Source organism: Panicum virgatum, chromosome 3K, assembly GCF_016808335.1.
Source record: "Panicum virgatum strain AP13 chromosome 3K, P.virgatum_v5, whole genome shotgun sequence".
NCBI classification, from domain to species: domain Eukaryota; kingdom Viridiplantae; phylum Streptophyta; class Magnoliopsida; order Poales; family Poaceae; genus Panicum; species Panicum virgatum.
Window position 1 is genome coordinate 21669986 of NC_053138.1, and position 13347 is coordinate 21683332.

General features: G+C 51.1%; 1 protein-coding gene across 1 annotated transcript; it reads left to right on the plus strand.

Moving 5' to 3' along the window:
- Nucleotides 1-7217: 7217 nt before the first annotated feature.
- LOC120701322 (probable WRKY transcription factor 38) lies at nucleotides 7218-8647 on the plus strand. Its single transcript, XM_039985426.1, has 3 exons — nucleotides 7218-7619; nucleotides 7703-7813; nucleotides 7959-8647. Exons 1-3 carry the CDS (start codon nucleotides 7300-7302, stop codon nucleotides 8473-8475), a joined length of 948 nt encoding a protein of 315 aa, XP_039841360.1. The 5' UTR covers nucleotides 7218-7299; the 3' UTR covers nucleotides 8476-8647.
- Nucleotides 8648-13347: the final 4700 nt, after the last annotated feature.

The window sequence follows — 13347 nt, forward strand, 5'->3', positions numbered from 1 at the left end:
TTCCTCTTCCTCTTCCTCTTCCTCTCGGCCTTGGCCTCCGCCGCGTCCTTCCGCCTTTTCATCTTCTCCGCGTGAAGGCGATTAACTAGGCGTTGTTCCGGGACCGGGGGCCTCGAGATGCCGCTTCTCAACACCTGCAAAGCATGTTCGAGAGGGAGTCAGGAGAAGAGAACTACACAACACACGCCGGATTCGTAGTCAAAACTTACCAGAGAAATGTACCCCGGCTCGGGGCGCATCTTGATTCTCCAGAGATCCTCGGGGTTTTGAGGGAACTCCGCCACCGCATACCTCGCCCTCCGGGCAGCGGTGGTACGGGAGAGCAACTTGTTCGACGTCCGCGAGCCCTCCACCTGGCTCCCGGGGGTGAGCTGGTAAATCGGCAGGGCCCTCTCCACGAGAGGGATCACCCTCTGCCGGTGGAAGTTCGCGATGATAGCCGCCGCTATCAACCCCTTCCTCGCCAAATGCGCCAGCGTGTCGGTGAGGCCCTCGAGCTTTCCTTGTTGCGCCGGGGGCGACACCCCCCAGTCCCACTTCGGCGGTTGCTCCCGAAGAACTTTGTTAGTAAACGCCGGGAGCGCGCCACTGAAGTTTCGAAGGTAGAACCACCCTCGACTCCACCCGGCATTGTTCGTCGTCATCTTGCTTGAGATGTAAAAGTTCTTCCGGGTCGGGCGGACATGGAGTGTCAGGCCACCGGCGCGCGCGAACCGCCTCGGCTGGTTCCGCGCGTTCTCGATGAAAAGCTCGCCGCGGAACAGATGGATCCAGAGGTCCCAGTGGACGTCGATGCCGAGGTACCCCTCGCAGACGGCGACGAAGACCGCCGCCTGCGAGATGGAGTTGGGGCTGAAATTGTGCAGCTCCACTCCATAGTACTCGCACAGGGCCCTCATGAACTTGCTGACAGGGACGCCGAAGCCTCGTTCGTGGAGGCGCACGAAGCTTACGACATAGCCCTGCGGGGGCTTCGGCTCGGTCTCGTCCGGGTGCGGGGAAATCCACGCCGGCGCCCCCATGTCGGAGTTCCGCGGCAGCAGCCGGTTGGCGACCAGTTGCTCCAGAACCGCGATGGTGGCGGAGGACTTCCCCCACGGCAAGGGCTCCTGGATGTCCGACATGTCTTCGACTCAAGGAAGGATGTGGGAGCAAAGGCTCGGGGATGGCTAAGGTGCTCTAGTTTTCTCTCTCTCTTCTCTTCCTCCTTTCGCCCTTGGCTGCGGGCTCAGGATGCAGGGGAGGCAAAGAAGACGAAGCAGGAAGGAGGCAAATGGCCAGGTGAACCCAAAAACACTCTTTCTCTCTGTCTTTATTTACCACGGTGGGCGCACCTGCAGCCACGGCCCAAATCTACCGCATTGAATGCGGTAGATTTTGCTATCGCTGACGGGCGGGCCCCACGACCGCGGAGTCTCCCACGCGCGCACGCGGTAATGAATACGGCACGGTAACCGGCGGGCACAGCGCGACTGTTGCGTTATCCCATCCGTCAGCCGCCGCCCACGCCGCTTCGTCTGCCCGAGGCTGTTGCCTGAAAAGGTGCGCCCACGCCGCACCGCACGGATCTGGCCACGTCGCCCACCACCAGCGGAAGACCCGCGCGCGTGACTCGCGACTCTGTGTCATTTCAAATCAAGATGGAATATTCCTTCAGGGGTCCCTTTACCCTCCAAGGAATCGTATTCCTAGGCCTTACTGATCAGGGGTTCGAAGCCTGGCCCTTCAGGGGGTTCGACAGGCGCCTCAGATCGCCAGTCAGGAACTGCAGAGACGTGCCGTACAAGCTACCCTCGAACGCGAAGTTCGAGACATCCTACGCAGTGTTCAAGGCCGGTCGAGGGTGCCTAGAAGGGGGATCCCATTGAGGGAGAGCATCGAGCCCTCGAACCCTACCGAATGGGTTCGAACCCCGCCTAGCGAACCCTCGCGAGCGCTTTATGAGACGTGTCTATGGACCACGAGCCGACCCCTATCGAACGGGGCACGGACGTCCGCTTGAACAATCCGCTAATAGCTCACTGAAGCAGCCATAGCTCGCGGCCCGGGCATGGGCAGCATGGTGCGCTTCTCCCCTCCTCCCTGTGGAAGGGCGACGAGGGTCGTAGTCAAAGTCGAGGGTTCCCCTAAACGCCTTCATCGGGCCTGGGCTCGGGGGCTCCTCGCACACCACGGTTCAAACCGCACCCTCGAATAAGCCGACAACCGTCAATTGTGAAGCTCCATGTGTCTAACCAAACCCTCCGCTATTGACGTGCGCTCTCCTGATGGTTATGCGGAACGCCGGACTGCTGTACCAGCACTAAAAAATGCCGATGCCGGCTGAAAAAGTGCCGATGCCGGCTGAACAAGGTGCTGGGCAGCCGCCCCAGCGAAGCTACCCAGCGGGACAACGTTTATAGCCCTTGGACGAGCACAAACTCTCCTCCAAGGCCTCGGGGGCTACACCCGCGGGTGCGCTGGCGCGCCCCCACGAAGGTGACTTCACACGTATTCGAGGGTTGTAACTTTATGTACACCCCTATACCCTCGGTAATCCTCCCCGTAGAGGAGGATGGGGACTTTATTGCTCAAATACAAATAAAGATTACAAACGGTTACCGGCGCGAAGCCATCAAAAGATACAAACACATTGCCACTTACGTGGCAATTTTCCCTGTCTTGGGGAGGAGCTAGCGGCGATGAAAAGCACCGAGCCCCTAGCTGACGCAACAGCGAGGCTGCTAGGGATGCGAGGAGCAGCCCCCAGACCACACGAGTCCCGCGGGATGCTTTCCTCGCAAGCCTTCTTCTAGCGTCTTCTCCACCGAAGACCACGCGGGGGGTCGAGCTGGCGGACAGCGCCCTCCGCACCATCTCCCCGAGAGCAACCTTGTCGCCGGAGGGGATGATACGAAAAATGGCTGCCGGACCTGGCGCCAGCGCCACGGTCAGGCGCCTCCACCCCCTTCAGGCTAGGGGACATCGCAGGAGCAGGACCCCGCGGGCCCAATGCTCTTCTGCTGATCCCACTTAACCTGAGGAATGGAGCGCACGCCCACTCCGGTCTTCCCCTACCGCTCGCAAGCATTCTTCTAGCGCCAAAAGCCTAAAAAAGCCAGGCCACCCCATCTGGGGGCTGGCCACAAAAAAGCAAAGAAAACATTCCAAGAGCTGGGCAATGCTGGAAGAAAGAGCTTGGAGTTTGGAGAGGAAAGGGAAACTCACGACCTCTATTTATAGCTGTGCCAGGCGCCGAGCTTCAAGCTTGTCGGAGAGCGGAGGCTTGTATCGCTCATGATGACGCGGCACTCCACGAGCAAAAGATAGTCTCGGTTACCACGCCGAGACGCGACCGAACGAAATAAAGCAAAGCGGAGCCCCTGGACGCTAAGCAGCGCAGCATCGGCTCAGGCCGGCCGCCCTCGAACGGCGCGCCACAAAGCACCAGCTGCCGAGCAGCAGGCGCCATCGTCGCCCTGGCCCCCCTCAGCGCGCAGACACGTCTTGTCCTTTAAACAAACAAACAAAGAGGCGTGCGCCTCGAAGTACTCCCCCCACGGGCCTACTATCCCGACCGGCGTGTTGTCACACCCGCCGGGCCCGCGCTCAGGCGCGCCCAACAGGTGCACGACTTTGACTAAACACGTCAAGGGAGAAATCGCCGAATTACCCTTTGGCCGAATCCCATGACTCAACCAAAGCCTCGGGGGCTACTGTCGGGTGCCACAATTAGGGACACCCTAATTGGGGTACTAAGACCGCTTTTTAAAACACAAACACCTGATAAGACGGCTAAGCACACGAAGGCCCACGGCCTGCTTCTCATTCAGAGGAAAGGGAAGGACTCGAAGAAGCCCAGCATGCGGCCCATTCGCATCCCCCTCGAACCCGCAGAACGATCTCCGCCTCGCTCGAGGGTACCTCTCAGGGCCACTGGGCAATCTCCGCCTCGCTCGAGGGTAGCGGTCTGCCCTCGAGCAGGTGACCGATCTCCGCCTCGCTCGAAGGTAGCGGATCTACCCTCGAGCAGGTGACCGATCTCCGCCTCGCTCGAGGGTAGCGGATCTACCCTCGAGCAGGTGACTCATCTCCGCCTCGCTCGAGGCCACCCCTCGGCACAAGGGACAAACAGCCCCGCCGCCCAAACCGCTCTCCGTACGAAGGCATTAAAAGCCAGCCACTCCACCACGGCTCAAAGGACGGGCGGCGTCAGGCCGCCACTCCCACAGTAGATGTGACCGGGGTCCCATCCGCTGACTCTGGTCACCACTCCGCCATCCCGGACGCTGTAGCAGCGCCTTGGGACCTGCGACGCGGGACAAGACAGGCTCGGTACTGCTCCCGCCGACCTTCCGGACCCGCCTCCCACTGAGGAAGGGGTCCGGCGACGTCACGTGTCCCCCGGACCTTCTAGTGTGCACACCCGCACTCCGACCAGGGGGTCCGGGGCCGACTCGCGCCATTACTACCGCTGGGGCACTGCAGGACGACCGGCGCCATCCCCGCGGGACCAAGGATGAAATCCAGGACAATAGCGACGTGCGCCGCCTTCCCATAGTGTACTTCCTACAGTGTCCAACCACCGTACCCCCGCGATTTAGGGGAAAACGACGACTTCCATGCCCCCACTCATGTACGCCGCCCTTCCTTATGACTATAAAAGGAGGAGGTGGGCTGGTCGAATGGGGGATCTCAGCTTTTTGGGCTGGCTGGTCTCTCTGGTCTCGCTGCTCTCCTTCACTCTCTGGCTCCTTTCTTCCAAGTGGACGTTCAGGGGTCACTGAGCACTCACCCCAACCGACTCCCCTTCTAGTAGAGACTTGGGAGTTTTTCTCCCTCTCTCGCCTCGCTTGTAACCCCTACTTTAAGCACTCCGGGTGCAAGATAATACAGTGCCCTCGCACACCCCCTTTGCTGGACGTACGGCCCCGCGGCCGGGACCAGGATAAACCGTGCGTTACTGTGTTGCCTCTTGCATCATCATCTGGGACAAGAAAACACGCAGCATTTACTAGTTGGGATCCGGACCCCCGGGTCAGGACACCGACACCGGTCATATTGAGTCATCTCCAATAAATTTCAGTCAGTTTTGATAAAATTTTATAGTGTGAACGCGAGCTTTTATTTCCAGAGTCCGACTCTTGACTTGTGGTCTATATGTAGGTCTAGCCACACTGCTTTGTATAGAGTAGCTGCCGGTCATATTGAGTCATCTCAAAAAAAATTTAAGTCAATTTCGATAAAATTTTATAGTGTGAACACGAGGTTTTATTTATAGAATTCGGCTCTTGCTGTGGGATCCATTTCAACTCATTCCATTTGGAGGCATATTGCCTATCTATTAGATTATTTATACCCGTTGAGCAATTATTCACTCATTTGAGTATGGATTAATTAGAGATGGATATTTTACGGGCATGGGCGTGAATAACCCGTTGCTTCCCCAACGGCAACGGCAGAACTAGCCCAGGTCTACTTAGCAAGTCTTCACCGGCACATTTCGTTCGCGAAAAAGTTTGGGTTTTCGTACTGTACCATATTTCGTTGTTATTTGACAAATATTATTCAATTATAAACTAATTAGGCTTAAAAATTTTATCTCGTGCTAATTATTTATACTATGTCATTAGATATTTTTTCAACTACATTTAATGCTCCATGTATGTGTAAAAAATTCGATGTGATGGATACTGTAGTAAATTTTTTGAGAACTAAACGGGGCCTACTGTGCTGTGTTTCTTTGTGACATGTCAAATCTGCCGTCACCAGGGCATTCAACTTACGAAAGGACAACTAGTGAACTTTAAACCAACTGGTTCTTTTTTTAAGGGCGAAACCAACAGGATCATTCATGAGCTTCGTATATATCGACCTTCAGTTAAATAATCGCAACCTCTTAAATCACATGAGGTCAACCTGAATATAAAAATTGCAAGATCTATTGTAAGATCTGTTTTTCCTAATATGTTAGTTTTGCTTCTTTTTTTAAGGAAATAGGATGTTAATATATACCTAACCATTGTGGCTGCAGGTGACAACCACGCAAACCTGTATTACAAGCTGCTGACCCAGCTATGCTTACGCAAGGTTCTGATGTCTCGGCTACATGGGCAGCCAGTTGACTTTTACTTTTTTTAAATATACTTTGTTAAAATAGAAATTTTGTTTTAAAGAGATATTTTTAGCATTCATGTGCAGCCTTATTTTACATGACAAAGCTTGATGTTGCTATACCATCGTTCTTTGTCAGTGACCCGCAAAAAAAAAAATCGTTCTTTGTCAGTGAACTTAAAATTACAAGTTCAAACTTGTGTTACTACTGAAAAACAGATAGTGGTGAAACAAGTGCACTAAGTTATGGTTTTTGGAAATACAAAAGAAACTCAAATTTTTGTGTCAGATACCATACTAGAGTTTGGAATATATCCATGTACGTGTAGTCATCATCTATTCTCTGAAGTGCACACTTCATATTTTTAGTGCACACGCCATGAGCTCTTTCATTCTCTGAAGTCACACTTCATATTTTTAGTGGAAAGAAAAACAAGCTCGCGTCACATGTATTCAATGGATTGGCTAGGGGAAACCGATAGAGATTCCTTCAAATAATAATGATAGGGGCTAACCAGTTCTCACGCAGCTGGTCAGTTGACATCGATCAGACCAAATGCATGTGCACACACCAGCCAGGGTTCACACCTGCAATCTGGACTGCACGTATAGTATTCCAGGCCAACTCCACGCGAGGCTGAATTCTCAAATCTGCACTCAGAGAAGGGTCAATTTTAGGCCACTCTATCTCTGGATCAGGATTTGAGTCACCATCAGCTACCTACCATCAGCTACAGCTTCCATTTCGCTGGGTCAGCAGCCCACCCCGCCCTCTGTTTGGTCCATCAGGGGAAAGCTGACCCCCCTTGCAGTTGCAAGTGGCAATTTTGTGGCTGGTCATTCTGATCCCACGCTTCTCTGTTAGCTACTAAAACAATGCGACCAAGTCGCGCGGCACATGAGCTCCAGCGAACACGACGCCAGCGTGCATGCTTAATATGTCGTCTACCCTGCCCGATTCCACGACGCTGCTTCCCCCATTCGTAAGCTGAAACAGTGTAGACAACTACCCGATTAATCAGTCAGTAATACTATACTAATCTCACAGGACGGCAAGCTCAGCTCGTAGCTCTATAAATGGGGCACCCTGCCGGCTCATTTCCCCAGAGCTCCACGCCCCGAAATCGGCACAAGACAAAAAGAAGAAAGAGAGATCGGTCTGATCAGATCAGATCAGATCGGGTCAGAGAGCAAGGGCGCAGAAGGATGGCAGCAATGGCGGCGCCCGCTACTGCGGCATCTGAGCTCGTCGCCAGGGGGAGGAAATCGGCTGCCTCTCTGCGGGCCATGCTCGGCCAGCAGCAGCCGGAGGGTGGCGGCGCAGGCGCAACGCCCCGCGGCCTTCAGGTTCAGGATCTGGTCGAGCAGATCCTCCGCTGCTTCGACCGAGCTCTCGCGGCGCTGCGCGCTGCCACGGACACGGAGGATGCTGCGGCTGCCAGCAGCGCCAGGAAGCGCCGCAAGCCGGAGCAGGGCGCGGTTGATCCCACTCCGGCGACGAGTTCCAACTCCAAGAGGATGAGGAGGTATCCAATAGTTCAGTCCAGCTCATGACTTCATGAGTGATGCAGGTCTGGTTCTAGAACGTTGACATACTGATGATCTCCAGGCTGAGCGGTGGCGAGAGGGCGACACGAGCTGAGAAGAGGCCGACAATGGAGGACGGCTTCGTCTGGAGGAAGTACGGGCAAAAGGACATCCGCGGCAGCAAGTTCTCGAGGTGGACACATGTTCTGAACTTCTGATTACAAGATTATCTGAACACCTCATCAGATTAAACCCTTCTGACCGGCAATCGTGCACGCAACTCGCAAGAGGTCATCAATCACTGATCTTCTTCCATCTACACTCGTTTGCATGTGCAGGCTCTACTTCCGCTGCAGCTACAAGGACGACCACGGCTGCATGGCCAGGCGGCAGGTGCAGCGGTCGGAGTCGGACCCCTCCGTCTTCCTCGTCACCTACTTCGGTGAGCACACCTGCTGCCGCGGCGACGACGTCGGGCAGTCGCCGGCGCCGTTCGTCATCAACTTCGGCGGTAGCACGAGGGACGGACAACAACTTACACGCGGTTCGCCCTGGTCGTCTTCCTGTGACGGCGACGGCGGCCTGGTGGTCAGCGAGACATCAGATTTGTGCCACTCGCCGGAGGAGAAAGCAGAGCTGCGAGCGGGCACGGGCAACGTGGCTGAATCAAGCAGCGAGCAGTCAACGCCGCCGCCACCGCCGGTGCCGGAGCTGACGAGTATGAGCTCGCCGGAGGAGGAGTGGGATCCTTTGGACGGTTGCTTGGTGTGGGACGACATGGGCCTCGGCGAGAGCTTGTTTGACGACATTGTTGACGAATTCGCCCCTCTCGATTACGCTGGATTGTTTCAATAGGAGCTTAATTTGATCTGTGCAGTCCTGTCTGTACTACTAGTGTGTACGGCAGGTGAAATCATCTGTTAGTTGCTTTGTCACTAGTCTCATCAGGCTTCTTAAATTCAAAGAGCCAAATTATGGCGTGAGATAACGAGAGGGGTAATAAACATTGTTGGTCCGCGGCTTCGCGTATATGGATCTCTATCGACGACCAACACGGAAATGAATAGATTCTTATCGAGAATATCATGGTTGGAAATAGCCCGCTATAGCCTCGCTATAGCCCGCTAATAGCTTTTTAGGAAATCTACCGCTACGCTATACAACATTTGTCCGCTATATCCGCTAAAGGAGGTTTTATGAGATTTAGCCATACTAAATGTCCGCTAAATAGGTTTTTGTGAGACTTAGCAGCGCTAAATGTCAATTGGGTACTATTGGGTAGTTAAGAGACGTGTTAGACTCAAATTTTAGGTGTTAGACCAACGATACTTATAATTTGTATGAGATTATTTATTATTTTATCATTCCGCTAAATGATTTAGCTTTCGCTATAGCCCGCTATAGCTTCGCTATAGCCCGCTATAGCTTCGCTATAGCTATTTTATAGCTTTTAGAGAAGGTTACCGCTCAACTTCATAGCCCGCTATTTCCAACCTTGGAGAATATACTTTCTTTCTCTTGATCTATCTCTTCCAAGCCTCCAAGGTGGGAAAGACATCCATGCAGGTCCTGTTTGGAACTTTGGAATTGAATTCCGTTATAATAATCATAATTTAGAAATAAAATCTATTAAGCTGATATGATTATATGCTGAATACTATTGTTGGCCATCTGACTATATGAGGGAGATACTTATGTGCTATGTTTCTATTATAGATGAGTGAGCTAAAGAGCATGCTACAAGTTATGGAATAGAAACATAGCTTTGGTGGTGTATGGAATAAATTTTCATGTTCCATACTATAAATTTAGGATAGCCTTATATCTAAACTTTTGGAAAGTGGCTGTTAAATTCTAAGCTAAATAGCATAGTTTATTAAGTAGATTTTAATTCCTCAAAAATGAGAGGATCAAATGGCCCTAAGTGTTTCATGATTTAATTTATTGGGTGAGGACATATAACGGGCTGGGACGCTGGGTGAGCCCTGCTTTGTTCTGTAACCACAACTGAAAGTCTGAAACCCAGAGAGCAAGTATCAGCATGTTGCTATTAGATTTCTGCAATCTATCGGTCGACAACTATAGATTCCGGCAAATAGCTAGAATAGCAGTGGCGGAGCCAGACCAAAGAGTCAGGGGCCAGTCTTTGGTAATTGAGGTGCTAAATCAATAAACAATGTCAAAAATACTATTCATCTAATTGAAACTTTTGCATGACTAAGGGGGGCCATTGCCCACTTATTTGGCCGACACCTAGCTCCGCCATTGTAGTATAGTGTGCTAGCTGTCACGGTTTAGTGGGATGGCGGAGTGGCGATGGTTATGGTTGACACTGTTACAGTAGATTTGCAATGATCAGTTGATCTCAAGTTTAACTTTGCTTATTTAAAAATTATAATTTGTTTAACTTTTTGATCTCAAGTTTGATCACTCGTCTTATTCAAAAATTTGTACAAATATCACTTCTTTGTTGTGGCTTTGCTTTATCAATAAAAGTTCTTTAAGAATAAATTAAATTTGATTTTTTTTTGTAAATTGTAGTCAAATGAATTATAAGGAGTAGTTGGTGGCTGTCGGACCTGGGACAGCAGGACTGTCAACGGGCACGGAATATTCTAGAAGTAGGGAATACGGCATGGATACACCCTACATCTCTTGTATCTACCCGAATAGGAGTAGAACCAGTCGACATACTCGGGAACCAGCCGAACTCCTCGGCCTGCAATCCTAACAGAACTCGACTAGGATTTTCCATGTAACTCTGTCCCCCCAAGATATATAAGGGCGGACATGGACCCCTCCAAAAAGATCGAACAATACCAAAGGGAATACAAACCACCACACAGGACGTAGGGTATTACGCTCCGGCGGCCCGAACCTGTCTAAATCCTTGTGTTCCTTGCACCATCGCGTTCTGATCTCGGCGAGTCCCTACTCATAACCACTCTCCTCGGGATACCCCTCGGAGAACCCGACGGTCAAACACCGACAGCTGGCGCCCACCGTGGGGCATCTCGCCAACGATCGTCAGAAGAACCCGATGGCTTCCCTTGACGACAACTCGGTGCTCGAAAAAGGCACCTCCCTTTGCGTCGGCTCTTGGATCTTCATCGCTGACGGATTATGCGGTTTCGAAAGCCGCTCAATCAATCAGAATCCTCTAGAAATTTCAGAAGCTGCAAAGCACCTTGAATTCGACGAATTTATCAATCAACTCGAAGAAATTGGATTTCCAGACCTCAGCAATGAAGCCCGAATTCAACCCGAATTCGACGCAATCAGAACCAAAACACTCTCCGAGTTAGAGTAGGATTTGGAAAAATTATTGGAAGATTCCAAGCCAAAAACTCCACTTCTCATTTGCACCCACGTTGCTGAACCAAGTTTTCGAAAGAAAAAGTCAAAGGATAGCTTCAAGAAAACTACTCGAAAAAAGAAGCAGTCGAAAAACACTTTTTCAAACATCGATGATATCGATGAAAAAACCGAGCACTGCCTCCAGAAAGCTGAAGACATGTTCAACATCAATACTTCTCTCGAAGAATTCTCCACCCAGTGGACTCTCAACCCTGCAGAGTTGGAACAAGATCAAGCTTTCATCAAATATCTTGAAGAACAGGACGAACCAATTCCTGAAGATGAACAGGTTGATTGGTCACATGACATCGACCTATTCATGTAAGGATTAAGCAATCCCTACAAGCTTGACGCTCTCTGGAAACAGTCCAAAGCAAAGGGCCTGTGGTATAACTCGCTCAGACCACTGGATCAACATCTATCACAAAATCACCCCGCAGAAGACTCTCTTTCAATCGAAATTACATGAGTCGCTGGTGCAACGATATTCAGGCTCCGAACTCCCCTACCCCACAAAAAGATCACCGTATGCCGCGGATATCTTCCTCAAAAAAGTGGGACAATCTGGACAAATACAACAAATTTATAAACAAACTCTCAGTTCGAACCGAAGGCGGATGGCCCCCAGCAGACCACATCCCATACGACAAAGAACTTCTACGACACACTTCCGGATTCTCTCCCCGAATCAAGGAAGACAAGAAAGTCTACCCGGTTTCGGACGTCAAAAGAAACCGATTCGCGCCACAACCCGATTCGGACAAGGGGACCGAATCCGGTAAGAAGTCGACTTCTACAGTCACTATAAAAGGAGAACGGCAGCCCGTAAATCAAAAAAAGAGGCAGCAATTCTCAGAAGACGAAGAATTACCGTTCCAGCAAGGTCTCCCACTTAAGGAAGACAACATTAATTCGAAAACTCGCGGCCTTAATCGCGAGGTTTTCATGGTTTTTTTTCGGATGCTACAAACCGAAAAAGCGATTCCACACCACTGGAAGACTTGGACTACGACGAATTCCTCTCTGAACCGGAGATAACTGAAGCTGCAACAGCTAACTACGAAAATCCCTCACTTGGAATCACAGTCACCGTCCTCCTGGACAACAACCCGAAGATGATCCTCAAAACAGAGCATCATCAACAACTCGGCGACTCGTTCGACTGCTCCAACAGTGACGTACACAATGTTATCAACATTGGCCGCAATGCAAAGACAGTTATCATCAACAAAGGAGAAGACCATGAGGAAGTCGAAGACTACAGTCCGACGTCTAATTACCGGATACCTGATATCTATGGATACAATTCGCGAAAACGGCGTCGCGAAAAGGCAGCACCTCCTTCTCAACCAAAGCAGACGACGACTGACTCTACTGATCAGAAAATCCATTCAAAATGCTTCCTGCACCCCAAAGGAAAGCAGTCGAGCTTCCAATGCAACACTCTTCGCAAAGCACTCGGAGCACCTCCAACTTCTGCCAACAAAGACAACAAAGAGAAAGTCAACACAAGCAATATACCCTCCCAATGAAGAATTAAGCATGCCAGCTAACTAAGAGAGTCATCTATTGGGCTTACCCCCGGCTTTACACCCAATAAAGGTTAGGATGGGTTCGCCCGAGCTCTGACTCGAGTCATCTATTGGGCTTACCCCCGGTCTTATACCCAATAAAGGCTAGGATGGGTTCGCCCGAGCTCTGACTCAACCCCAAAATTACTCGCACTAGCATTCGAGTCATCTATTGGGCTTACCCCTGGTCTTACACCCAATAAAATATTGGATGGGTTCGCCCGAGCTCTGACTCAGTTCACCACTCGTGTTGACAGAAAGCATAGATCAAAGAGAGTCATCTATTGGGCATACCCCCGGTCTTACACCCAATAAAGGCTAGGATGGGTTCACCCGAGCTCTGACTCGAGTCATCTACTGGGCTTACCCCCGGTCTTACACCTAATAAAGGCTAGGATGGGTTCGCCCGAGCTCTGACGTGAGTCATCTATTGGGCTTACCCCCGGTCTTACACCCAATAAAGGCTAGGATGGATTCGCCCAAGCTCTGACTCAATTCCCAAACCACTCGAGTTGGCAGAAGAAAAAATTTCAAGTTGATCTACGGTCTTATACCCAATAAAGGCCAAGATGAAAATCGAGTGCTTCTAAATTGCATTGGAAGAGAAGACCTCATCGCCGGAGACATGATCTCTACCCTCCCAAAGGGTTACTTCTCCAGGAGTCTTTACTCCATCAGTTACCTCGAATACCAACCTTTATTTGTTCACTCAAAATCAAAGTAACGGCGAATCGAGTAACTGGGGCTAAGGGACATATGCCTTGCGGACCAAGAGACGAGTTCTATACCAAGAGTTAAA

Excerpts from the sequence above, each read along its gene's own strand:
- LOC120701322 (XM_039985426.1), top strand. The coding sequence starts at position 7,300 with ATGGCAGCAATGGCGGCGCCCGCTACTGCGGCATCTGAGCTCGTCGCC. Across the intron at positions 7,620-7,702 it reads AACTCCAAGAGGATGAGGAG|GCTGAGCGGTGGCGAGAGGG; the intron begins GTATCCAATAGT and ends GATGATCTCCAG. Across the intron at positions 7,814-7,958 it reads CGCGGCAGCAAGTTCTCGAG|GCTCTACTTCCGCTGCAGCT; the intron begins GTGGACACATGT and ends TTGCATGTGCAG.